Genomic DNA, 26,595 nt, shown 5'->3' with positions numbered 1-26,595 from the left:
TTGTAAATCCCTACTCTTTCTGTAGCTTGTCAGTAATCGTAGAATCATAGAATCATAGAATCATAGAGTTGGAAGGGGCCATACAGGCCATCTAGTCCAACCCCCTGCTCAACGCAGGATCAGCCCAGAGCATCCTAAAGCATCCAAGAAAAGTGTGTATCCAACCTTTGCTTGAAGACTGCCAGTGAGGGGGAGCTCACCACCTCCTTAGGCAGCCTATTCCACTGCTGAACTACTCTGACTGTGAAAAACTTTTTCCTGATATCTAGCCTATATCGTTGTACTTGAAGTTTAAACCCATTACTGCGTGTCCTCTCCTCTGCAGCCAACAGAAACAGCATCCTGCCCTCCTCCAAGTGACAACCTTTCAAATACTTAAAGAGGGCTATCATGTCCCCTCTCAACCTCCTTTTCTCCAGGCTGAACATTCCCAAGTCCCTCAACCTATCTTCATAGGGCTTGGTCCCTTGGCCCCAGATCATCTTCATCGCTCTCCTCTGTACCCTTTCGATTTTATCTACGTCCTTCTTGAAGTGAGGCCTCCAGAACTGCACACAGTACTCCAAGTGTGGTCTGACCAGTGCCGTATACAATGGGACTATGACATCTTGTGATTTTGATGTGATGCCTCTGTTGATACAGCCCAAAATGGCATTTGCCTTTTTTACTGCTGCATCACACTGCCTGCTCATGTTTAGTTTACAATCCACAAGTACTCCAAGGTCTCGTTCACACACAGTGTTACCTAGAAGCGTATCCCCCATCCAGTAGGCATGCTTTTCATTTTTCTGACCCAGATGCAGAACTTTACACTTATCTTTATTAAATTGCATCTTGTTCTCATTTGCCCATTTTTCCATTGTGTTCAGATCTCGTTGAACTCTGTCTCTATCTTCCGGAGTATTTGCCAGTCCTCCCAATTTGGTGTCATCTGCAAACTTGATGAGTAGTCCCTCCACCCCCTCATCTAGATCATTAATAAATATGTTAAAAAGTACCGGGCCAAGCACCGAGCCCTGAGGTACCCCGCTACTCACCTCTCTCCAGTCTGATGAAACACCATTGACAACAACTCTTTGAGTGCGGTTCTCTAACCAATTCCCTATCCACCTGACTATCTGAAAATCCAGATTGCAGTCCTTCAATTTATCCATCAGAACATCATGGGGAACCTTGTCAAAAGCTTTACTAAAATCCAAGTAAATGACATCAACCGAATTTCCCCAATCCAGCAAACCTGTTACTTGGTCAAAAAAGGAAACCAGGTTGGTCTGGCAGGACCTGTTGGAGACAAATCCATGCTGACTTCCTTGGATCACCAAATTGTCCTCCAGATGTTTGCAGATCGCTCCCTTTAATATCTACTCCATTATCTTCCCCGCAACAGAGGTCACTTGTGCCTAATCACTTGTGCCTAGGGTGTTTGGTCAAATACAGTTCTCTTATCCACCATTCCTTCCTGCCCTCCCACATCTTCACACATAGATATGCTTTTCCTGGTAAAGGTATCCCCTGTGCAAGCACCAGGTCATGTCTGATCCTTGGGGTGACACCCTCCAGTGTTTTCTTGGCAGACTCAATACGGGGTGGTTTGCCAGTGCCTTCCCCAGTCATTACCGTTTACCCCCCAGCAAGCTGGGTACTCATTTTACCAACCTCGGAAGGATGGAAGGCTGAGTCAACCTTGAGCCGGCTGCTGGGATTGAACTCCCAGCCTCATGGGCAAAGCTTTCAGACGGCTGCCTTACCACTCTGCGCCACAAGAGGCTTCTTTTTTTTCTGGTACTTTTTCTGGTATTTGGACCAAAAATATTGCTGGTCCCTCATCTAGGATTCCTCCAACAATAACTGGAGTTTTCAAGAGATTTGGGAAATTGAGGATAAAAAGATAGTATTATAGGGCCTGTTTATGAATTAGAACAGTAATGCACATTATATAGTATCTTCCACCACTTTTGGAGAAGGTAATGAAAATGAGTTCAACTCCTGGCATAGGGTTGTGTCCGCCTGATCATTTGAAAGACTAGTATGCAGCTAGTTTCAGAGTGGCAATCAATTGGAAAAGATACTCCAGCATGCCAGTTTTCAGAGGCAAAGTCAAGGAACATTCTGAAAATGTTGCCAACTTTTTCAACGGTATATTGAATTCACAGTTGATATGTATACTCATTGTGGCATGGGGAAAAGTATGTAGGCATAGACTCACTGACATTTTCCCTTAGATCTCCTGCCGTTTCTCCCCCCTCCATTCCTTTTTAGCCACTGCAAAGGCTTTCCTCCACTGTATTGCTCTCTTCCTCTGCTACCAGGACTTCTGCTTGTGCAAAGGCTCCTTGAAAAATTTTGATCTTGCACACACAGAAGTGCTGGTGACAGAGGAAGTGAGCACCACAGTAGAGGAAAATCTCTACAGCAGCAAGAGAGGAGCATGAGCATATCATAGGTCCCAGGCTTTAGTGCAGGTATCCCTCACATTGGGAATGACCAACCTTTCGGAAGTAAGACAGTTAATTTTAATAGCTGGGTAGGAGTGCAGTTCTCAGTGGTGTGGCTTTTTCATCACAGTCTTGCTGTGTAATAGATAAACTCTTCAAACTCTAGCCTGTTTGGTAAAGTGAAACCCAACTGAGCCAAGTGATAAATACTCAAAGTGAAGGAGTTATCTATCTAACAGTTCTATGTAGAAGTCCAAGAATCAGGAAAAAGGGCACTGTTGTCTTATCTTACCATCAGTTAGTTCAACAAAGTTTGAGATATGAAGTATCATCTTCTATCTTCCTTATAGCATACTTCCAAATAATTTACTGACTCACTGATACAAGATTCCAACCAAATATGGCTGGGGTGGGAATGGAAAAAAGGAAGTTTTTCATTATCATTTCCAGCTCGTTCTGTCTGCTTTGAACAATTGAACAATTGTCTGCATGCTTTGAGAACAATTGAATGGAGGGGTGAGATGGTTGTAATCAAAAGCCACCAGCCATGTAAGAGACTTGGATTGGCCATGTACGAGACTTTGCACACAAAAGAGAAGGGATATTCAAGGAAAAGGTAAAGTTTGCTTTCAGAAAACCAGACTGAAAACAAAACAACCCACACCAGACTGAAAAGGTGTAGGTTGTTTTGTTTTTAAAGAATTGTACAAACATATAGCAGCTTTTCTCTGGGAGAAAAGAGCAATCAAACTTCTGGAGGCCATATTACCCCTGACTAATGGCTGGACTGTGTTTTTGTTCCCATTGTTTAATTTTTTTATTTAATTAAAAAAATTGCTAACAGTGGGGTGAAAGGAATGAAACGTTCCCATCATGTTTGTAGCTTTCAGACCAGTGACTGTGCACATATTGTATTGTACTTTGCTTCTGTAGCCATAACAGACATGAGCTTTTGCAATTAATGGCGCTGTTGCTTACATACAGATGAACAAATATAAATTCAACGTTCCTAGCATGATTGCACATAATTTTATCCCACTCTTGAGCAATTCTGCTCCAGGTGGTACATATGAATGGGATGATCCCAGATTCAAATATATGTCCATTTACGTTTTTAAAAACATTCTAAATTTTAAAACATTCTAAATATTGCTTGCAATATTGCAAGCAATATTGTCCATTGTGTAGCAGTACCATAATACCACTCTGATTATCTGTAGCCTTAGAAGCTCATCTAGGATGAAAGAGACACTTAGGGAGAAAAAACAGCAACAAAGCTCCTCTTGCTTTGCCTTTCCAGGAATTCTTGTGTTGCATATGGAGTCTCCTCTGAAGCTGCTTCTCTTATTTCTATGTAGCAGTATCAGTTCCAAGAGATTCTCTTATTAACGCATTTCCCCATAGAAAATGCCTCTCGTTATAACAGTTTGATTTCAGAACAGTTGGAAAGTGATGTTGTGGAGTAGATCTCACCACTGCTGCCTGTTGACATCTAAAGGCGCCTGCCTTGCATTTGACTTGCTAGTCTGCCGTCTTCTAGTTCAAATAGCTTTCCAGGTTTCAGTGCTGGAAAAATGTGCTTCTGCTGGGTGCCAAAGCCATTAACCGATACGATGAGCTTATTAAATGGGGATTAATAATGTAGAATTTGTGAGCGCATTTTAATCATAACTGTTGACACTGAAAGAGATGCAGTTCTGAAGGCATGATTGTAAACTGTCTCAAGCGATGCATCTGACATAATTTTCTCAACCAGAAATAAATTGTCTGCAGAGTTTGCTTGAGAGTAATGTTGTTAATATTGCTAATAAAGGCAGCAGTTCTGCCCAGACTTATACCCAGGTGAATCCCACTCATTTCAGTGAAATATATCTGCACGCAACTCTAAATATAGCAACCCTAATGACTACAATGTGTTGTTTTCTCCCCTTCTACCTACTGTCTGCATTCTAAAGACAAGTGCATGTAACTTCCATTAAAATCAGTAGGGTTCAGGCAGATAATTAAAGACCTAAGATACATTGTTCTTAACGGGTTGAAGTATCTCTGCTTGCCTCTGGATTGAACCCCTTGTTCATTATCTAGGGGCTATCCTCATTCATTTTATTTTCAAACCTGGGCAAGGAGTTTTCTATCATTCACTTCTACCTAGATGTTTTCTTTCCCCTCCCCTCCCATGTAATGGTATTGTCTATTTATATTCCCTTACCTCCTTTCCTAATCATTTGAAGCATATTGCATGCAGCCTTATTGAAATGTTCCCTTGTTGAATTTTGTGGCTGAGAGGCATAGAATTGAGTCATGTACTTTATGCTGGCTGCATCTTTCTCATTGTGTCTTTCTATTTCTGGCTGGGTGGATCTTGTCATACTGAGAATCCTGTCTTAAGTTCTGTCCAAGCAGGAGCCATCGTCCTGCAGGCGATGCTTAATTCCTGCAGCCTATCTTGACAGGTATTTCTTCTTCTCCTGCCCTGCCTCTTATTTTGGAACTGTCTGAGGAGATTGATACAGAAAGGTATGGCGTCATTAGGGCATGAAGATTCACACAAATATGACTTACTGCTACTAGCTCCATTAGTGGCAGCCATCACCATGGAATTGGGAAGCCATAATAATGGCACCAAAAGAGGCTCTATGGCTGGAGCGTGATGCATTTTTCAGTCTGTTAGCACTGTTCTCTAGCTGCTTTTTCTGTGCTACTATTACTGTCACTGCTGCTTTTAAGAAGCCTGTCGGATGAAGCGTGACTTCAGATCACCTTTTCCAACAAAGGATTTTAAATTTAAGACAGAAGGACAAGTATGATGAAGGCTAGCTGTGATCTCTCGTTTCCAGCCGTGTTCTCTAAAGGAACGTTCAGACATCACAGAACCAGCCCAAGCTGGCTGTACTGCAGCAGGCTGAGGGTTCCAAAAACACTTAGCTAAGGAGCTGTACTCTGAGTGACTTTTATTGTGTACTCCTCCACCACAGGGGAGGGTTCTCAAGTAAACTGCTGACTCGTTGAAAGAAGCCAGGAGCACTAGATTTGGGATGGGTACTGCCTTGACTATATTGAGCCACAGAGATCCCTCAAAACCAGGATCCTCCAGATAGGCTGAAAAAAACAAACAAACATAGCACTGCCATAACATGGTCTGGTGTTGCTACTATGATGTATAGATGTTGCTGAGTAGAGGGTGACATACTAGACATTGTGCTGGTTTCACCCAGTATGGCTTTTTAAATTATTAATATGAGGTTTTAATAAAATAGAAGAAAAGATGGCCTCACCAGTTCCAGGTGGCCCCTTTGTCCCCCCTCCATTAGTATTTCTTTCCTTGTGAGGCCCCAGCAATAAAAGAAGAGCAGGTTTTTAATACCCTGTTTTTCACTACCTGAAAGTGTCTCAAAGTGGTTTACAAACACTTTTCCCTTCCTCTCCCCATAACAAACATCTTGTGAGGTAGGTGGGGCTGAGATATAGTACAGCTCTAAGAGAACTGTGACTAGCCCAAGGTGACCTAGCTGGCTGCATGTGGAGGAGCGGGGAATCAAACTCAGTCCTCCAGATAAGAGGTCACCACACTTTAACCACTACACTATGCTAGGTCTCAAAAAGATACACTCAAGAAACCTATATTTATACTAGTGAGAAAACAGGATCCGTAATGGTTGTTTTTCAATCTTTTGACTTTGGAGGAACCCCTGAAATATTTTTCAGGCTTCAAGGAATGTTGGAAGTGGAGCCATGCCTCTTCACAGAAGGAAGCAGGGAAGTGAGATGCAGAAGCCAGCCCATAAATAATTTACCATTTCTATTGTGGAGAATGTGACTAGGCCTATATAGCAACAGGGGAAGTTCTATCCTAGAACTATTATATTGGGACCAAAGCAATAAGTCCTCATATACGGGGGTCATCAGGGACCGTGCCACCAGCGACCGTGCCACCCTCCCCCCCCCCCCCGCAGCAAGAAGCTCGCTGGGCCTTGAGCGAATTGGCAGGTGCAAATGTGCGTGCGTGACAGCTCCGCACATGTGCATTTGCGCAGAGCTGCCATGCACGTTTGCGCCCCAGTGGGTGCCTGGGCCGCTGTCTCCCCCACCCCACCCCCACAGGCGGTCCCCAGCCTTACAAAGGTTGGGGGGGCGCGGCTCATATACATTTCTGTAACTTGCAGAAACTGAAGGCCTGACATCTATCTACACATACAGAATCCAGTGACTTATGAAGTTCATGGAACACATGCCTCTTATCCTTTCCCTGTCAGCCTCCCCCTTTTCAGAAACAGTGCTCCTGATGATCCCCCCCCCCTTAGGAACAGGATGGGATGTGGCAAGGGGAACTTTCTCAAGGGGATATAGGCAGAGTGGAAACTTTTGTAAGTCAACTCTTCCAGTCCTCATCCTCAGCAGTCTGTGCATTAGAGTAGTTGCCTTGGCTGCTAAACATTGGATCTAAACATGATCATAAGAGTTACAACTCAGAGGGAGATTACTTTCTCCATATGCTAGATGGGAAGTATAGGGAGGGGTACAGGGAACTGCTGGTGGAGAAAACATGCCTCATAGCACACATCCCCATGATCCAAATTTCTGTTAGTATTCTTGGACACTTCATGTTGCAAGGGGCTCTGCTCTTTCACAGTTTAGATTCCTGGGAATGTGCCATTAATTAAGATTAATTATTAATTAGGATTTATTAATTAATGATCATAATTAACCTTGTTCAGTTTTAATTTTTATCTGCCGGGTTTGTATATTTTTTGTATGTTTGGATTTATTTGCTTAATCTGATTGCCTTGAGTATTTAAGATTTTTTGTTGTTGAATTGTTACGCTGTTACTGTGTACTTATTTTTAGAGTGGCAGGTTAATATGCAATAAATAAATACCCCCTCCAAGTCTCATTTAGCTTCAAAGTAATAAGAACTCTTCAAAGCTTATAGAGGGTGGGGTGAGTGTGGAAGAATTATAGTTGGGTGGGATGTGTACTATGTGGCACACATTTTCCAGATGTGTCTCTCACATTGTGCATTCTTCCCTTCCAATGCGCAGTAAGGGCTTGATCAGGCCTTCATTTGCCTCTGTTTTATCTCCCCATTCCATAATCGGTGTTTAACTTGATTACTATCTTGTGTATGCCCTTGAGACTATTCAGTGACCTCTTCTAGTTACACTTTTATTTCTGAGCTCAGTACAAGGTGCTGGCTTTGCCCTTTAAGACCCTAAATGGCTTAGGCTCAAAATGTCTGAAGAATTGCCCATACCTATCTCAGCAATACCAAGACTTGAAATCTACTCATCAGCCATTCCTTCAGGATCTACCCCTTCGCAGAGGTTCAGCAGGCAAGTTCCATCAGCGTTCTAGGCCTCCTTTGGGCAGTGAGTACACTGAGCTCTCATTAGACTAGGGGTAGTCAAACTGTGGCCCTCCAGATGTCCATGAACTACAATTCCCAGGAGCCCCTGCCAGCATTCGCTGGCAGGGGCTCCTGGGAATTATAGTCCATGGACATCTGGAGGGCCGCAGTTTGACTACCCCTGCATTAGACTGTTGATTTACATATTCCTATTGTTCCCAGCTATGGAGCAGATTTTAAAGGGGATAATCTGCAAACATCTGAAGGACGATTTGTTGATCTGGGGAAGTTAGCATGGATTTGTCTCCAGCAGGTCCTACCAGACCAGCCTGATTTCCTTCTTTGACCAGGTGATGTTAACTAGATTGTGGAAATTCAGCTGATATTGTTTACCTGGATTTCAGTAAAGCTTTTGATAGGGTTCCCATGATGATCTGATGGGTGATTTGGATATTCAGATGACTGTGTGGATAGGGAACTAGTTAGAAAACCACACACATAGAATAGTTGTTGATGGTATTCCATCAGATTGGAGAGAGATGAGCAGTGGGGTGCCACAGGGTTTAGCACTGATTCTGGGGCTTTCAACATTTTTATCAATGATCTGAATTGAAGGGGTGGAATGCCTACTCATTAAATTTGCAGATGACACCAAATTGGAAAGAGTATCAATGAAATCTGAACATGCTGGAAAAGTGGACGAATGAGAACAAGACGCAATTCAATAAGAAGTGCAGAGTTCTACATCTGGGTCACTAAAATTCAACTTCTACAAAAATGAGAAGCATGCATACTGAATGGGAGATAAACTTCCGGGTAGCATGTATGAACGAGATCTTGGGGTACTTATGGACTGTAAACTAAATATGAACAGGCAATGCGAGACAGTTGGTAAAGAAGGCAAATGCAGAGGCATCACTTCAAAATCACAAGATGTCATAGTCCCGCTGCATACCACATTGATTAGACAACACCTGAAGTACTGTGTGCAGTTCTGAGGTCTCACTTCAAAATGGACAAAATTGAGAGGGTTCAGATGAGAGTGATGAATATGATCTGGGGCCTGGGGACCAAGCCCTATGAGGAAAGGCTGAGGGACTTGGGATGTTCAGCCTGGAGAACAGGAAGTTGAGATGGGTTATGATTGTTCTATTTAAGTATTTGAAAGGTTGTCACTTGGAGGAAGACAGGGAATGGTTCCTATTGGCAACAGACTCGCAGTAATGGATTTAAACTATGTGTAGAATGGTACCAGCTAGATATCAGTATTTTTTTTTCACAGAGTAGTTCAGCAGTAGAATTGGCTGGCTAAGGAGGAAGTGAGCTCCCTCTCATTAGCCAGTATTTGAGGTGGACAGATACTTATCAAGGATGCTTTATGCCAACTGTGGCTCTCCAGATATCCACAAACTATAATTCCCATGAGACCCATGCCAGTACCATGGTGGCAGGGGCTCATGGGAATTGTAATCCAAGGACATCTGGAGTAGTTATGTGCACTTTGGCTCAGCTCAGCCACCTCAATAATCACCAAAGCCCGATGTGGCGCATAGGAGGCCAGTGCCACAGCACGGAGAGGAGGGGCAGCGCCATGGCATTGGCTTCCTATGCGCCACCTTGGGCTTCAAGGTGGCTGAGCTGAGCCGAAGCGCACATCCCTAATCTGCAGATAACAGTTTGACTGTCCCTACAGTTTAGGCTGGTCATGCATAGAGTAGAGGGTTGGATTAGATGGTCTTTATGGCCCCATCCAATTCTAGGATTCTATCCCCTGAATACGTATCAACTTTGCCTGTGATTTGCCTTGCTTTGCTGTATTGCCATGGGCCACATGCTTATTTTCTTATTATGAAATCTAGTAGTAGTTTTTCCCCGTAATTTTGTCTCTAGAATGTACTATTCATTAAAGATGTGGTTAGTAATTCAACATCATATTACTATCTAAGGAAAATATATTAATCAGGGAGTTAACTGTGCATGAAAGATGGAACCAGTGTGATATTTGGTCATTCTTTAGTTCTGTACGGTGTCTCTAGTCCATGTATCTCAATTCTACCCATATTTCCCTTGTGCAACCATATTATGGATGAAATAGAGGGTTTACAAAATCTGTAAGTTGCTCTCCTACGCACACTCCATCATAAGAACTGTTGTCCTAATTATCCTTTCCCACACTAGAAGTGAGGAGCTTGTTGTTAAAGAGACGTTGGCTGGAGTCCAGAGGCATCCTCTTCAGAGTAGAAAACTGAATCTGTATTGCTATTCCATTGTCATTCAGCATAAAGGAGGACATTTATAAAATGCTGCTAGAAAGGGCTTCCTGACACAGATGCCTGGCATAAGAGTTTATTTTCTGACATCTATTGAATAGAGAGGGAGTGGGTAGTAATGAAAGTCAAAATAAGCATTTTGGTTTTATATTTTGATAGTCCCTCGCACCAAGAGTGGTAATCTGGCCTGTTCAAAAGGCATTCTTTGCCCCATGGAAAATATATTGAGAGATCCCTTGTAAATCTTTGGCATAAGCACCCCATATCAAATATAGAAGGTAACAGCTGTACCTTTACATCCAGATTACATTGCTTTAATGCACTTTGCTTGGGGCTGAATTTGGAATCTGTTCATAAGCCTCAGGTAGTATAAAATGGAACAATACCACAATCTTACCAGTATTTTTTTAAGTTTTTTTTTTCTTCCATCAATCATTTGCACTGGGTCAGATTGAAGCGATAATTCTGATCTCTAAAGCACTGAATGGACTGGGCATGCCATCACTTTTGTGATTTTTTAAAACTGAAATGATAAATGTTGAAACTTGGGTTTTGTGCACTTTTTAGAAGAAGAAGAAGAAGAAGAAGAAGAAGAGTTGGTTCTTATATGCCGCTTTTCCCTACCCGAAGGAGGCTCAAAGCGGCTTACAGTCGCCTTCCCATTCCTCTCCCCACAACAGATACCCTGTGGGGTGGGTGAGGCTGAGAGAGCCCTAATATCACTGCTCGGTCAGAACAGTTTTATCAGTGCCATGGCGAGCCCAGGGTCACCCAGCTGGCTGCATGTGGGGGAGCGCAGAATCGAACCCAGCATGCCAGATTAGAAGTCCGCACTCCTAACCACTACACCAAACTGGCTCTCATTAAAGATGCTTCTAGGTGGTACGAAATAATAAATGTGAATTATACTGCAAATACTAGTCAAAATGATTCTGAATGGACAGTAAAAGTGAGTGACAACTGGGCAGGAAAAATATAAAATTTGTGATAATCTGTGGTTATGGAGGGCAGAAAGGGAGACAAATAATGTTTTGAGGCTATGTAGGCTCTAAGAAGTTACATGTTTATGTATGTTGAAAGCAGTGCTAAGACACCTTTTCCTACTATTTAATTGCAAGATATGTGAAGAAAAACTCCAGGGGCTGGACCCATTCACAGATCTGGTGCAACAGCCCTGAAGACAACGAAGAGGGACTTTAAGTGGCGCCTCTCACCGCATCAGGCCGGCGGGCAGGGAGCCCCCGGCAGCCGCGCTCCGCCCGACTGCCAGGGGCTCCCTAACCTAGCGCCCGTTGTATTAGTTGCAGCGGGCTTGATTACTAGTCAATCAATAAGGCAGAACAAAATCACGGTCATTGTTCAGCAAGGCAATGAAGTTGCTGCTGTGTGGACCTAAAGGCAGAACCTGAAGGTAGAACACCCCAGAGGGCTCACCAGCATAGAGATGGATTGGCTAGGCAGGCAGGACCTAAACCTCAGGAATGGGGTCTGAATCAAAAGGCTTTACTCCAAATGGTAACCCACTTTGACCAGCTATACTTGGATCAGATGACATCAGTGAACAATCACAAGAGTGTCGCATCAAGATTCCACAATCTGTTAGTGGGGGGGGGGGGCACACACCATGATCCATCACTAGCCAATGAAAGCCTGTATGTGTTATCCCCAGTCCTCCTTATCAGCCATATGCCAAAAAGGGGCACAGGTCATCCTTATCATCCCATTTTGGCCTTAACACCTGCAGTTTTCAGACTGCATGCAGTTGAAAACCTAGGAGACCAATTTTTCAGTTTATCAAATACTTAAAGGCTTAGTGGTTTTGAAGCATTTAATATGCTTCCAATTGTTCCACCTTTTGCACCACCCAGATTACGTCTTTGGATTTAGTTTTACTTTCTGCATGTAAGCCTCTAAGATAAGAGCCCCTTCTGCAACATCACTAAGTTGGTCTATAAATCTGAATGAAGATTCCTAGCAGCAAATGAGATTATTGATCTGTTTAGCTTGGATTTGTCTAGTTGTGACCAGGAGCAGTTCTCCAGAGCTTTTTAGCAGAGAAAAGTCTTTACTCACCTTTTTTACTTAAGAACTTTTAACTAGAGATGCCAGAGATTGTGTGAAGACCTCCTGTATGCTGGACATGAGCTTTGAAATTGAAGTATCCTCTTCTTTCAAATGCAAAAGGAATCTGAGATTCCAAAACATTTTTGGGAAACGTTGAGGTACTTCTCTGCCTTTTTTGGGTAATAACAAAGTTAAGGGAAATGCTTGAGTAGTTGCTTAAGAACCATGACCATATTGGTTGTGTTTTCTTTCTGTTTGTGCTGCTGTTTATCCATTGCAGAGGCAGAACTCCACTGTAGGGGTATCCCTGTTATGCTGAGCACTTTCTGTTTTTTTTTTTTAAGATATTGGCCTTGCATGTACTGTGACCAAGAAGCATGTGCTCTGTAGCACAGAAACAGTTCCTCGATGACTGTTAATAGGGATAAGATACCGGTTCCAAACTATTGGTCTTAAGTATCTTATGTGTCATGAAGGTAGCCTTAAAAGTAGACTTTGTACAGTTGTAATTTCCTTAGAATTTTCTGTTTAAGCAAATATATTTCCTGAGTACTGCAAATGGAAATACTCTTCTGCTGCCACTTAAGTAAGTGCTCCATAATGCAGCTATTTTGGATGAGCTGGAGTGTTTAACCATTTCATTTCCACTGCATTTGCAACTACGGGATACAAGATTGTTGTTATTATTCTTAGAACTGTTTTCTGCTCAGATTCTCTCAGAACTGTTGTGAACAGTTGGAGAAGAGGACAAAATCTGAGCAGACAAATAGAAGGAACAGTATCAAGCACCCACCCCCAACTTCCACTTAAATTCATTGCTTCCCAAAGCAGTTTTACTTCAGATACGAACTGTCAGAGCAGTGTTACTTGTGTTTGTACACAATGTCTGGTTTGATTCTTGAAGGAATAATTTAGCTTTACATTGTGATGGTTCGTCTTCTTGGCCCTGCCCCTGATTTAAAATAAAGTATTGTTATTGCGAGCAGCTACTTAAAGCAGTTATTTTGGGGGGACAGGCTCCGGCAGGGGCATTGAGCTAGGGAGCCACTACCTGTTTGTGCATACATACTGCTAATACTTGTCTTAGTGATTTGCTTTCTCTCTCAGAACTATTGGAAATCTTAGGTTTTGCAAGAATTGGCAAATTCAGTACACAAAGCCGGCAGGTGCATGTTTGGTTCTGGTGTATGGCTTTCCTTCCAAGAGCCAAGCAATCTTGCTCACGAAGAATTCAGGCTGAGTGAGAAGCCACAGACTTGGCAAGTCTGCAAGTTTTTGTGTTAATGGGCGAAAGCAGGCTTAAGTGAAGAAGCAAGTCCTCATTTTTGCTAGTTAGCACTTTAAAATGCCAGTACTGGTGCACATGGTATCGTTGATTATTATGCATGTCTATGTGCTACAGGCTTTCTCAGTCAGCCCAACTGCCATCTGCAGAGTATGTGCTGAACTCCTCTTCTCACCCAACCTCTCCCATCTTATCTGCAACATAGTGTTAATTTATTGCTGTTCATTCTTCACTTTTGCAAGGAGACAGCTTGAAAATGTCGAGAGCATTAACAGGAATGCCAGCAGCAGCAAAAGAAGCACTTTATTTAGGAGAGGGCTCCTCACTGTCACTCAACATTGCTGAGGTGGCTGTAATCAATTTAACATTTCTCAAGTATGGATGTGTATTTGGCACCTTCAGTTTTCCAGACTGGCTCCTTGATCATAGATGCATGGGCCTTTTAGTCTTATTGGGAAATCCATACAATACTGAATAGTGGTTCATTGTAAGCAATCATATCTCACATTTTTCTGGCTGGATAGGGAACTCTAGGTTGTGAATGTCTATAATAGGGTAAGTATCCAGCATGTGGAGAGATCTCTTCCTGCTCAAGTCATGGTGCAAAGGATATTTGTGTATGGTCAGGTTGGCCCTGTATTTTAAGCCTTCTCATTTTGTCACTTCTCGAACTGGGGCAGACCTAATTGTCTTAATCCCTTAACATCTCTAGCAGGTCCTCTACATGTACACAGATTTAGCGGATTAAATCTGCAGTGTTGAACATGAACGTAGGAGACGGAAAATTTAAAGTGATCGATAACAGGCTGGAAGTCGAATAAGGTGCAGATTGGGTTTTTTTAATCCAAACTGACGGAGGATAAAAAAATCCAGTACAGATAAGCCCCAGGTTTCCTTCTTTGACTGAGTGATGGGCTCAGTAGATCATGGAGGAGGGCAGGATGCTGTTTCTGTTGGCTGCAGAGGAGAGGACACGCAGTAATGGGTTTAAACTTCAAGTACAACGATATAGGCTAGATATCAGGAAAAAAAATTCACAGTCAGAGTAGTTCAGCAGGGGAATAGGCTGCCTAAGGATGTGGTGAACTCCCCCTCACTGGCAGTCTTCAAGCAAAGGTTGGATACACACTTTTCTTGGATGCTTTAGGATGCTTAGGGCTGATCCTGCGTTGAGCAGGGGGTTGGACTAGATGGCCTGTATGGCCCCTTCCAACTCTATGATTCTATGATTAATGTTGTTTACCTGGTAAGGCTTCTGACAAGGTTCCCCATGATGTTCTGATGGATAAACTGGAGGACTGTAGACTGGATTTTCAGATGGTAAGGTGACCAGATTTTAACATTGGTAAAGCGGGACACCATTGACTGGGGGGGGGGGGTGTTCTTGATTAAAAATTTGGTCTATATGGAGCAACAAAATTTTTCATAGAATGCAAAAATAGCATTGTAATATATATATATTTAATTTCAACATAAGTACAATTTGCCAGGTACCCCCAGATGTCCCTCCAAAAGTGGGACAATCTGGTCACCTTAATATATTGTCTAGTGAGAGAAGAATTTCCTTGCCCAGTTTTTTTTTAAGGAAGAAAATTCAGAATGGCATGATTCCTCATCTGGTATGTTCAATTAATCAATGGTTTATTACAACCCATGATCATCACACAGAAACCAACATTACAGAATTACACAACAGTCATTCAGACAACTATTCAATAAAAACTATTAATATCATATAAACCTATAAAAACATTCAACAATTACTAGGAGTGGTCAGTTTCTTTTGTCTCATTGCACATGCTGCAGCCAGAATTTGGCTACATTGAAAGTAATTTCAATAGAACTGTCAGCAAGGAGAAGAAAAGTGTAAAAATGACCTGTTCCAACAGGGAATTTAAACAAGGTTGGTTTAATATATTGAGTGCAAACATCCTGCTAAAAATAATAAGTGTAGAGGTACATGTTCAATGGATTCTAACATTCCCTACTGGCATGCACATAAGCGTAATGCATAGGGAATACATGCATACCTCCCCTATAATAGAGTAGATGGAAGGGCATTGATTAGAGCTAAAGTGAAAGCTCAACCATATTTATATAAATACTAGAAGTAAAGCCTGTTGTAGCAGATACAACGGGCGCTAGCAGGGGGAGGGGGAAGTAGCAATGAGAGAGGGAGGTAAAAAGGAAGAGAGTGATTAAGATAGAGAGAGCTTGGCATTGGGAAGAGTAAAGGGAGAGGTTGTCCAGTTTTTTAAGGGCATGAGACTGAATATGGGTGTTGGGGGGTTGTGGTGGCATGGTGACAAATGAGAGTGTGGGTGTGGAGAGATGGGTGTTAAGAATCTGTGGTTTGGAATGTTAGTTGAGTGTGGGAGAGGACTGACCTTTGGGAATTATAGCCTAGCGGTTACAAATGAGCTTTCCAGAGCCATGTCTTCAGATATGTGAAGGGAAAATCAGAATGGAGACTCTTCTTAGGGGGAGATTACATGGCAACCAATTCCACCTTCCCTTCTTCTCCCCATGAGGTACACTGTTAGGGAGGGGAGTATCCCTGCCTTCTGGAAGTTAAAAGAGCCAAATACAATCAAAATACATAAGAGTGTTTGGGAAACACTGAAACTACAGTCTTTCATTTTAAAGACTCTAAGTCATTGTGAAAAGCATACGAGACTCTCAATTGCTTGAAACATATGAACTGTAATCTGTGCCTATATTGATTTGCCTCAATACATTTTACTCTGATTTCACCTGACCTTTTCCCACTACTATCAGTGTCATTTGGGAATTACTGCTCACATTTGTAGCATTTTGTTATATTCTGCTTTTGACATGCTTTTCTTACCAATTATGCTTTCTACCTACCTACATACCTGTATATGTATGTACATTGGTTTCCTTTACCTAAATTGCCTCAAATCGTTTTTTTTTTACTTTGTGCAGATATAAATATTTTCACAGCTTTATGACTTGCTTGGTGATAACTTCCAGAAAGGTAACTGTGTTAGTCTGTTCCAATAGAAACAGCAAGGGCTTGTGAATAAGTCTTGGAGGGGAGGGAACAATTCTGGTCAGTCTGTGGACTTCTGTACTCCTTTCTTCTCTTGCGTGCAGGCTAAGTAACTATTTTGATGTTACATCCAATCCATGAACTAAGGCTTGTTCTTTTACCTCCAAACAAGGTTTTTGATTTTTTAAATAATATAAAAACTATAATTTGCTACAAATGTAAAAAAAACCCATTTCATTATTGTGCTGAATGCAAGAGAGAAAAACGAGGGAGTATGTGAGTCTGAGAATCCCCCAAGCTCATTCACATAACAGCAGATCTTGGCTATTGTATGGTGCCTTGAGAATGCCAAAGTGTATAAAGGTAAAGTAAAGGTATCCCCTGTGCAAGCACTGAGTCAATACAGGGTGGTTTGCCATTCCCTTCCCCAGTCATTGCCGTTTTACCACTCAGCAAGCTGGGTACTCATTTTACCGACCTCGGAAGGATGAATGGCTGAGTCAACCTTGAGCCGGCTGCTGGGATCAAACTCCCAGCCTCATGATCAGAGCTTCAGACAGCATGTCAGCTGCCTTACCACCCTGCGCCACAAGAGGCTCGCCAAATTGTATAGTAGCACCATAAAGACTAACAGGTTTATTTACTGTATAAAACTGTAAGACCCATGGGCTAATCTTTTAAGATACCACTACAGTCTAGGCCAGGGGTAGTCAAACTGCGGCTCTCCAGATGTCCATAGACTACAATTCCCATGAGCCCCTGCCAGGCTGTTTATATGTTGGATGTCTTCATTGCCTTCTGACAAGTCTGTTTTGTACCTTGTTGCTTCTTGTTGGCTTTTGGTGGCCTCAAATCTGGAGAACTGGGTTTGATCCCCAACTCTTTGGGTAGTAAGAAGCGGGGTTCAAAGAACCAGCTCTTCTATAGTCCATTTATCTATTCACATCTACTTGTAATATTTTACAAATGCAATCTTGGGCTGTATCAGCATAGGCATCACATCAATCTCATAAGATGGCACAGTCTTGTTGTATCAGACCCCACCTGGAGTACTCTGTGCAGTTCTGGAGGCCTCACTTCAAAAAGGATGTGGACAAGATGGAGATGGCTCAGAGGAGAGGCTCAGAGGTGTGAGCTTTCCCTTACTGGCAGTTTTCCAACAGAGTTGGACAGAAACTTACCATGGATGCCTTAGGCTGATCCTGCATTGAGCAGGGGGTTGGACTAGATGGCTTGTATGGCCCCTTCCAACTCTGATTGTATGATTCTGTTTCAAGATATGTAACATGTTCTGATGACTTTCTTTATTCTCTATGTGTGTGGAGTCAGAAGAGTTTCTTTTAAGAACCTTTCTGTGAATTTAGCAATACCTGGAGAATATTCCAAAACATTCTAGGCAGTTTTGTGGTATCTCACCCAGGGCACCCATTGTTATTATGCGATGTAAAAAATAAAATGCATAATAATGAAACAAATTCCTATGTTAGTCATAATTCCTTTCTTCTTATTTGTCTGAAGCTCTTGTATTGTTTCTCAATTTCTTAAATTTTGCCAACCATCAGCTCTGACTAATATATGTATTGTAAATATTTTAAGATGTTCTTGGGATGTCATTCATGAAGATGCTACCGTTTTAGTATGTGTTTAAGATATTAGTCTTACCTGCTCTCCTGTCTAGTGAATAAGTAGGAACTTCAGATGTGTTAATTAGTAGGCACAAGTTCATTCTGCATTAATATTTAATATATTCAAAGAAACTCTGCAAGTTAGATAAATGTATACGTAACTACTGTTAATCAGTAAGGAAATTGAGGAGCATCCCAGTTTTAGGTGGTCTGAGTCTAGATCTGAATTGGATATAAAGTCTCTTTTACAGTAGACAAAAAAATACTACTCAAGGTCTTGAGCCTCCTTATCAGCTGAGACAATGTAAATGTAAGAGTGTCGTTCCAAAGATGCTTGCTGGGGTGGATTTCATGTATCTTTTCCACTAACCATGGTGCCTTCCCATGACATAAGATTCTGTTCTGGAACAGAGACCTATGATTAGCATTTTGTGAAATCTTGTCCTTTAGTATCTGAAAGTGTGTTTCATAACATGCATGTCTTGAATTGTAAGGAAAAGGTAGGATTTAAAATTTTAAATCTATGTTCACATAGGATTGCCTTCCTTGTGTGATTAAGAGTCAGGTAAGGGCTTGATTCCCCCTTCAAGGATCGCTGCCTTGTTGTGGCAAGGGGGCTTGCGTAGTTCAGTGAAGCTATGAGCTATACCGTGCAGGGCCACCCAAGACGGACAGGTCATAGCTGAGAGCTCTGACAAAAGGTGATCCACTGGAGAAGGAAATGGCAAACCACTCCAGTATCTTTGCCATGAAAACTCTATGGACAGTTCCAATAGGCATAACGATATGACGCCGGAAGATGAGCCCCTCAGGTCGGAAGGTGTCCAATATGCTACTGGGGATGAGCAGACGGCTAGTACGAGTAGCGCCAGAATGAATGAAGCGACTGGGCCAAAGCCGAAAGGACGCTCAGTTGTGGAAGTAACTGGTGGCGAAAAGACAGTCCGATGCTGTAAAGATTTTTATTCCATAGGAACCTGGAACGTCAGATCCATGAATCAAGGTAAGCTGGACGTGGTCAAACAAGAAATGACAAGACTGAACATCGACATTTTAGGAATCAGTGAACTAAAATGGACAGGAATGGGTGAATTTAATTCAGATGACCATCAGGTATACTACTGTGGACAAGAATCTCGCAGAAGAAATGGAGTAGCCTTCATAATCAATAAGAGAGTAGGAAAAGCAGTCTTGGGATACAATCCCCAAAATGACAGAATGATCTCAGTTCGAATCCAAGGCAAACCATTCAACATCACAGTGATCCAGGTCTACGCCCCAACCACTGCTGCTGAAGAGGATGAAGTTGATCAGTTCTATGAAGCCCTACAACACCTTCTAGAAGCAACGCCAAAAAATGATGTGCTTATCATCATGGGGGATTGGAATGCTAAAGTAGGAAGCCAAAGGATAACCGGGATAACAGGCAAGTTTGGCCTTGGAGTACAAAATGAAGCAGGGCACAGGCTGGTAGAATTTTGTCAAGAGAATACAATGGTCATAGCAAACACTCTTTTCCAACAACCCAAGAGACGACTCTACACATGGACATCACCAGACGGTCAACACAGAAATCAGATTGACTATGTGCTCTGCAGCCAAAGATGGAAAAGTTCTATCCAGTCAATAAAAACAAGACCAGGAGCTGATTGTGGTTCAGATCATGAGCTTCTTGTTGCAAAATTTAGGCTTAAATTGAAGAAAGTAGGGAAAAGCACTAGGCCACTCAGGTATGAACTAAATCATATCCCCGACGAATACACAGTAGAGGTGACAAATAGATTTAAGGAATTAGATCTGATAGACAGAGTGCCTGAAGAACTATGGACGGAGGTTCGCAACATTGTACAAGAGGTAGCAACTAAAACCATCCCAAAGAAAAAGAAATGCAAGAAATCAAAATGGCTGTCTGAGGAAGTTTTACAAATAGCTAAGGAGAGAAGGGAAGTGAAAGGCAAGGGAGAAAGAGAAAGATACACCCAATTGAATGCAGAATTCCAGAGAAAAGCTAGAAGAGATAAGAATGCCTTCTTAAATGAACAGTGCAAACAAATAGAAGAAAGCAATAAAATGGGGAGGACCAGAGATCTTTTCAAGAAAATTGGAGATATGAAGAGAACGTTTCATGCAAAGTTGGGTATGATAAGGGACCAAAATGGTAGGGACCTCACAGAAGCAGAAGAGATTAAACAAAGGTGGCAAAATTATACAGAACAACTATACAAGAGCGAGCTTAACATCCCTGATGACCACGGTGGGGTAGTTACTGACCTGGAGCCAGACATCCTGGAATGTGAAGTCAAATGGGCCTTAGGAAGTCTGAGCAACAATAAAGCTAGTGGTGGTGACAGCATTCCAGTTGAACTATTCAAAATCTTAAAGGACGATGCAGTAAAAGTGCTACACTCAATATGCCAGCAAATTTGGAAAACTCAACAATGGCCACAGGATTGGAAAAGGTCAGTTTACATTCCAATCCCAAAGAAGGGCAATGCCAAAGAATGTTCAAACTACCGCACCATTGCACTAATTTCTCATGCTAGCAAAGTTATGCTCAAAATCCTACAAGCTAGGCTCCAGCAATATGTGGACCGAGAACTTCCAGAAGTACAGGCAGGATTTCGAAGAGGCAGAGGAACTAGAGATCAAATTGCCAACATACGCTGGATCATGGAGAAAGCTAGGGAGTACCAGAAGAACGTCTACTTCTGCTTCATTGACTATGCTAAAGCCTTTGATTGTGTGGAGCACAACAAATTATGGCAAGTTCTTAAAGAGATGGGAATACCAGAGCATCTTATTTGTCTCTTGAGAAATTTATATGCAGGTCAAGAAGCAACAGTGAGAACTGAACATGGAATCACTGACTGGTTCAAAATTGAGAAAGGAGTTCGGCAAGGCTGTATACTGTCGCCTTGCCTATTTAACTTATATGCAGAGCACATCATGAGAAATGCGGGATTAGAGGAGTCACAAATTGGGATCAAGATTGCAGGGAGAAATATCAACAACCTCAGATACGCAGCTGATACCACTCTAATGGCAGAAAGTGAAGAGGAACTAAAGAGCCTGTTGATGCGGGTGAAGGAGGAGAGTGCCAAAGTTGGCTTGAAACTCAACATCAAGAAAACAAAGATCATGGCATCCGGCCCTCTCAATTCCTGGCAAATAGATGGGGAAGAAATGGAGATAGTGACAGATTTTATTTTCCTGGGCTCCAAGATCACTGCAGATGGGGACTGCAGCAAAGAAATTAAAAGACGCTTGCTCCTGGGGAGGAAAGCTATGGCAAATCTAGACAGCATCCTAAAAAGCAGAGACATCACCCTGCCAACAAAAATGCGTTTAGTCAAGGCTATGGTATTCCCAGTTGCAATGTATGGCTGCGAAAGTTGGACCATAAGGAAGGCCGAGCGTCAAAGAATTGAGGCTTTTGAACTCTGGTGCTGGAGAAGACTCTTGCGAGTCCCTTGGACTGCAAGGCGAACAAACCGGTCAGTCCTAGAGGAGATCAACCCTGACTGCTCTTTAGAAGGCCAGATCTTGAAGATGAAACTCAAATACTTTGGCCACCTCATGAGAAGGAAGGACTCCCTGGAGAAGAGCCTAATGCTGGGAGCGATCGAGGGCAAAAGAAGAAGGGGACGACAGAGAATGAGGTGGCTGGATGGAGTCACTGAAGCAGTAGGTGCAAACTTAAATGGACTCCGGGGAATGGTAGAGGACAGGAAGGCCTGGAGGATCATTGTCCATGGGGTCGCGATGGGTCGGACACGACTTCGCACATAACAACAACAAGGGCTTGATTGCGTAAAAATGAATCTCTAAATAAATGTTTTGTGTACATTGGTTCTTTTGGTCTGTTCAGCTTACCATCTGAGTAGCCTATTAGGGATACTAATTTTTATTCAGTTACTGTTCTTAATATTGATGAAAAATATTAATAAAATAATATTTTATTTATTATATTTATATACTGCCCTCCCCGAAGCTCACATAAAACAGAAATGGTACAGATAACTTAGTTTAACAATAATACAGTGATAACAACAAGCAACATAGTGGGACAATATAAAAATATGGAGAACATTAAATTATACTGATTATAAAACATAAAAAATACTGATAGCCCAGTGGGTTGGGCGGAGTTGTAGTGGGTGCCATAGGAGGGAGGCTCAGGGGGAGGGCCCATGGGAAGTGGTGGTTCAGATCGACCTCAACCAAATGCCTGGTAGAGGAGCTCCCTTTTGCAGGCCCTGCTACTATTAATAATAATCAGGGCTTTTTTCTCACTTCAGGAGCTGGGTATAGCATTATTTTTGAATCCTTACCCTTCATATATATAATCCTTAGTAGGAAATATCCCTTTTAGAATTCTTGCTCATCTTTTCTATCAAATATTCATGATGTATAATTAAAATAACTATTCTAAAAAGGTGCCCCTGGATTTTTAAAATACTATGATGGACTTGTTTCCACATAAAAAGATGCTAGAATTGACATATTTTGCTTTGGAATTCAGAAGAACATACTTCTAGATAGCCAACCTGACTCGCCTTGATTAAATATTTTTAAAGGCTTGATTTTCCCCTGCGGTACACAGTGACCATTATAGTAAAATTGTGCAACACATTTGGACTCAGGTATCGTGTCTGAGTTGATAGCAGGCTAGTAGGGATGCTCTCACCCTAATTAACTCTGTCCTGATGAATAGCACGTAGCTGAAGGAAATGGCCTTCAGGGTCCTTAAACCTACTGTCAGCTCCAATATGGGGTAACCAGGGCCCTGTCCCAGATCACCACTGGGCTCATCACTGAAGATGAAGGTACACAGAGCAGGGTCTCATCTGCTGATCTAAACTGGCAGACAGGTTTTTTTTTTCAAGATTAGGTGATGCTTCAGATACCTGGATGCTATACTTTTTAAGGTTTTTTAAAAAGAACAGTGCTTTGAATTCTGCTGAGAAATGAATTGTCAGTTAGTGAAGCGCCTTTTAAGATTAGTCCAGTGTGTTCTCTATAGTCTACAAGAAAACCACTTTTGTTGCTATGTTTAGCACCAACTGTCTTCTAAAGGCATAAAACACATTATAGCCATCTAATTGCAATGGGAACAGAGTATTAGAAATGGTAGAAAATCGCTTTCTAAGGAAAGGGTGCAGTTGGCTCACCAAAGCTTGTTAAGCCTCTATGAGCCAGCTGAAATTTCAGACTTCATACATTTGATCAACATAGGGCATAAATACAAGTAGCTTTGGTTTTTGTGTGTGTGTGTTTGGAATTATTCAAGTTCCATTATTTGCTGTGGGGATCTGTGTGGGATGGCAGTGGCTGGTGTGACCTAGTGCTGCCTGTCCACTGGAGAACCCCCAAGTTTCAAGTAAAATTGGACCCTGGCATCCAATTCTACAGACCCATGGACAAGATGTCCCCATCCATCCTTCCTGTGGGAATATAAACTGGAGAGAAGAAAGGCCCTGCCCACACAAGGGATAGAGGGAGAACAAGCTACCTGAGCTATGATTATGCTTGGCTCTGTGCCTCCCTCCTGCTGCCCAGGAAACCTTTAAAGAGGGGGGGGGGAGGCCTGTAATTCTTAAAGTTGCAGCCCCAGATATTCTCAAATATTTCTGGAAGTTCATGGGATTCAGTTACTTGTATTCCCAAAAATCTTGAATACTGCTCCAGATAGCTGAGCATGCCCCCCAAATACAAGTAGTATATTTTAGAGATATATATTCAGAACAGATGTATTTGAACACACATCCCTATCCTTAAGCCCAACCAACACTCACTGAAGAAAAATAAGATCTTTGCAGATTGTAAATGAATTTTAGGAACAGTCACCCCATTTCTGAAGGCTGAAACTGCCGACTGTGTTCTCATACACACCATGCTTTCTACTCACTACTCAGTTAACTACATATGGTTACTGGTATTAAGCTGGAAGAATTGTTTAACATACAGATGTAGTTTAGGAATCACCCATTATATCAATGAAAGCACTGATTTGTTGCCATCTCCCATTGTCCGCTCAGATTTTCCAACACAGTTTTAATTCCATTTTGAGTCATATACCATGCAACATCTCTTGAGAGAAGAATGTAGGTACACTAATTAAATCATCAAAAGGCTCATGGTGATAATATGCAAATCACTTCTTCGCTAACTGATGTTATGCCATGTTATGGATACTTTGGTTCTTCTAAGGTTTCTACGTATGCTGGCTTGTGGTGACTGCTATTTATATAAATGGAGATAGGAGGCAATCATCTGGCATTAACAGCTCAGCTACCTTTTATGTTTAGCATACTGTTAATATCCATGGTATTTTTAGTCTGCTAAACAGCACATTTCTTCAATCATATGGCTGTGATTACACCAATACTATGTGGTGCATACTTAGTGGTGTGTGTGGGGGATATTACTGGCAGTCTTCAAGCAAAGGTTGGATACACACTTTTCTTGGATGCTTTAGGATGCTTTGGGCTGATCCTGTGTTGAGCAGGGGGTTGGACTAGATGGCCTGTATGGCCCCTTCCAACTCTATGATTCTATGATTCTATATTAGCAATAATACTTTTCAGTGTGACACCGGCTGGATCCTGGCAATGGTGGGACTTGGGTGGATAAAATGCAACATGGACCCAGGATGCAGTTCTATGTTCCTTTGATACCAGTGGAAAGGATCATAGAATTCAACTCTGTATTTGTATACTTCTGTACTTTTTGTTGATGGATGTGAATTGGAGAACAAAACAGACCTAGAGGAGTAGACTGAGAGGCAAACCATTTCTTGCCCCCAGACAACTTTAACATTAAACAACTTCTCACCCAGAATAATGAATGCACCTCCTAACATGGACTCTGGGACCAGGGTCATTAATAAACCAAGAAATCAACTTATTTCTCATGGTCAAATAAAGCTGTAGCCAATTTTATGCCATGAAACTTCAATCCTGTGTGCACATCTTTTTTGTGGGCCAATTTACGCTCCTGCTAGGCAAGCTTTTCTCCCTTGTTCTAATCAATTGGATTACATCCCCCAGTGTATATCCTGACTCCTTTATTTGCAATACCCTGCCACCTTCTGACTAGGGTAGAAGGATTCTGATCTCAATTCCTTTTTGTATCTGATGAAGGAAGCTTTTAACTCTTGAAAGCTTATGCCTTGAAAATCTTGAATTTATATCTTCTGTGGAGAAACAGTGCAACTGTGATCTCAGACCTGTAGTTGTCACCATCAACCCTTGTATTCTGTTATTCATGTTTCTCTGATACCAAATCACAAGAACTCCTTTTCTGAAGGTAAAGGGTTCAGATTCATTTTATCTAAGCTGCTTTAGGAGTCAGTCTGGTTGAAAATTGAAGTTAAAAGAATCAAAGAACCAAACTTGTCATTGTTTAGTATTCAAGTGCTAGAAGGATTTGCATCCAGAATAATTTTTTCAGCTTCATTATACTTTCCAGGTGTTAGACACAACTGTTTACAATATGTTAAACTTCTAGTAATTAATGAGGCAGTATTAGAGTTATTGATTCATAATGTTGTCTGTATGTAGTACTGTTTTTTTAAATGTGCTTCTGCTTGTAAATCTTTCCAGTGATTCAGAGAGTCGAAAACTATGCAAGAAGATGAAAGTTGACCCTAGTCTGAAGGAAAAAGGTGTAGAATTGCTCCATTACAAGTAAGTTGAAGGATGGCAGAGAGTTTATAAGTTGTGATGCCCACTGAATGTAGAAACTCTTTAGAATAGGGGCCATCATTTCATTATGCCTTTGTACGCTGGAGACCTTTATCTTTATTGCAGTATGGAGGATTAAGTCATGTGCAATCAATGGTCATTATCATTTTGCTCTACCAAAACTGATGGTCTTGACTAAGTTCTGTTGGTACAATCCAGTCAGAGTGAAGATGCATTGATTTCAGATGTGAACTAAACATATGCTTAACTCTCCAATTAAAATCAATGAGACTTTAAACTGTGCTTGGCATTTGCTGGGTTGTTCCTATTAAGTGTGTGTGTTTAGAGTACTTATTCAACTTGCATAAACCTGACACATTACAGTTTTCTTGTTGGGATGCTGAAAAACATATTGTATAGTTAAACAGTAAGTTGGATTCAGAGGTTCTATAATACAGACAGTTTTGTTCTTCAGATATTGATATATTTACTTTTGTCAACATCAGTAGCTGAAAATTGATGTATCTCCATTTACCTAGCCTGATGAGATAGGGGACTCACCAATTACATTAGGTTGAATGCGAAAGTTGTTTTCTTCCAGCAGAAGGGAGAAGGCTTTTTTCTTTTCTTTTTTTGGCTGTTCTGACCTCCTATTAAAGGGCCCCCAAGTTACTGGGTGCTCCAGTGGTCTTAGCTGGAGGGAGAAGTGGGAAAGTTCCATTTTGCTGGCAGAAAATTATCTTTGGATCGGCCCGAGTGTATTGGCTTTTGTGATGTGTGTGTTAAACTTTTTAAAAAATGTTTAAACTTTTTAAAAGGTGTATTTGGTAGAAATGGTTCCCTTCTTCTTAAAAATAACAAAACTATTTTGAGA

The 26,595-nt window shown here is 41.7% G+C and overlaps 1 protein-coding gene across 2 annotated transcripts in view; it reads left to right on the top strand.

Moving 5' to 3' along the window:
* Nucleotides 1–26,595, top strand: part of PDIA5 (protein disulfide isomerase family A member 5) — a 201,510-nt gene that overhangs the window by 59,590 nt on the left and 115,325 nt on the right. For both annotated transcript variants that reach the window (XR_013228164.1, XM_077320450.1), the window contains exon 4: nt 25,641–25,724. Coding sequence is in view for 1 of the 2 variants with exons in the window: in XM_077320450.1 (XP_077176565.1) it covers nt 25,641–25,724 (84 nt within the window). In the remaining variant the exon portion in view is untranslated. The remainder of the gene's footprint in view (nt 1–25,640; nt 25,725–26,595) is intronic.

This window comes from Paroedura picta, chromosome 2 (genome assembly GCF_049243985.1).
Source record: "Paroedura picta isolate Pp20150507F chromosome 2, Ppicta_v3.0, whole genome shotgun sequence".
Classification (NCBI taxonomy): domain Eukaryota; kingdom Metazoa; phylum Chordata; class Lepidosauria; order Squamata; family Gekkonidae; genus Paroedura; species Paroedura picta.
This window is presented reverse-complemented; position numbering and strand designations above follow the sequence as displayed.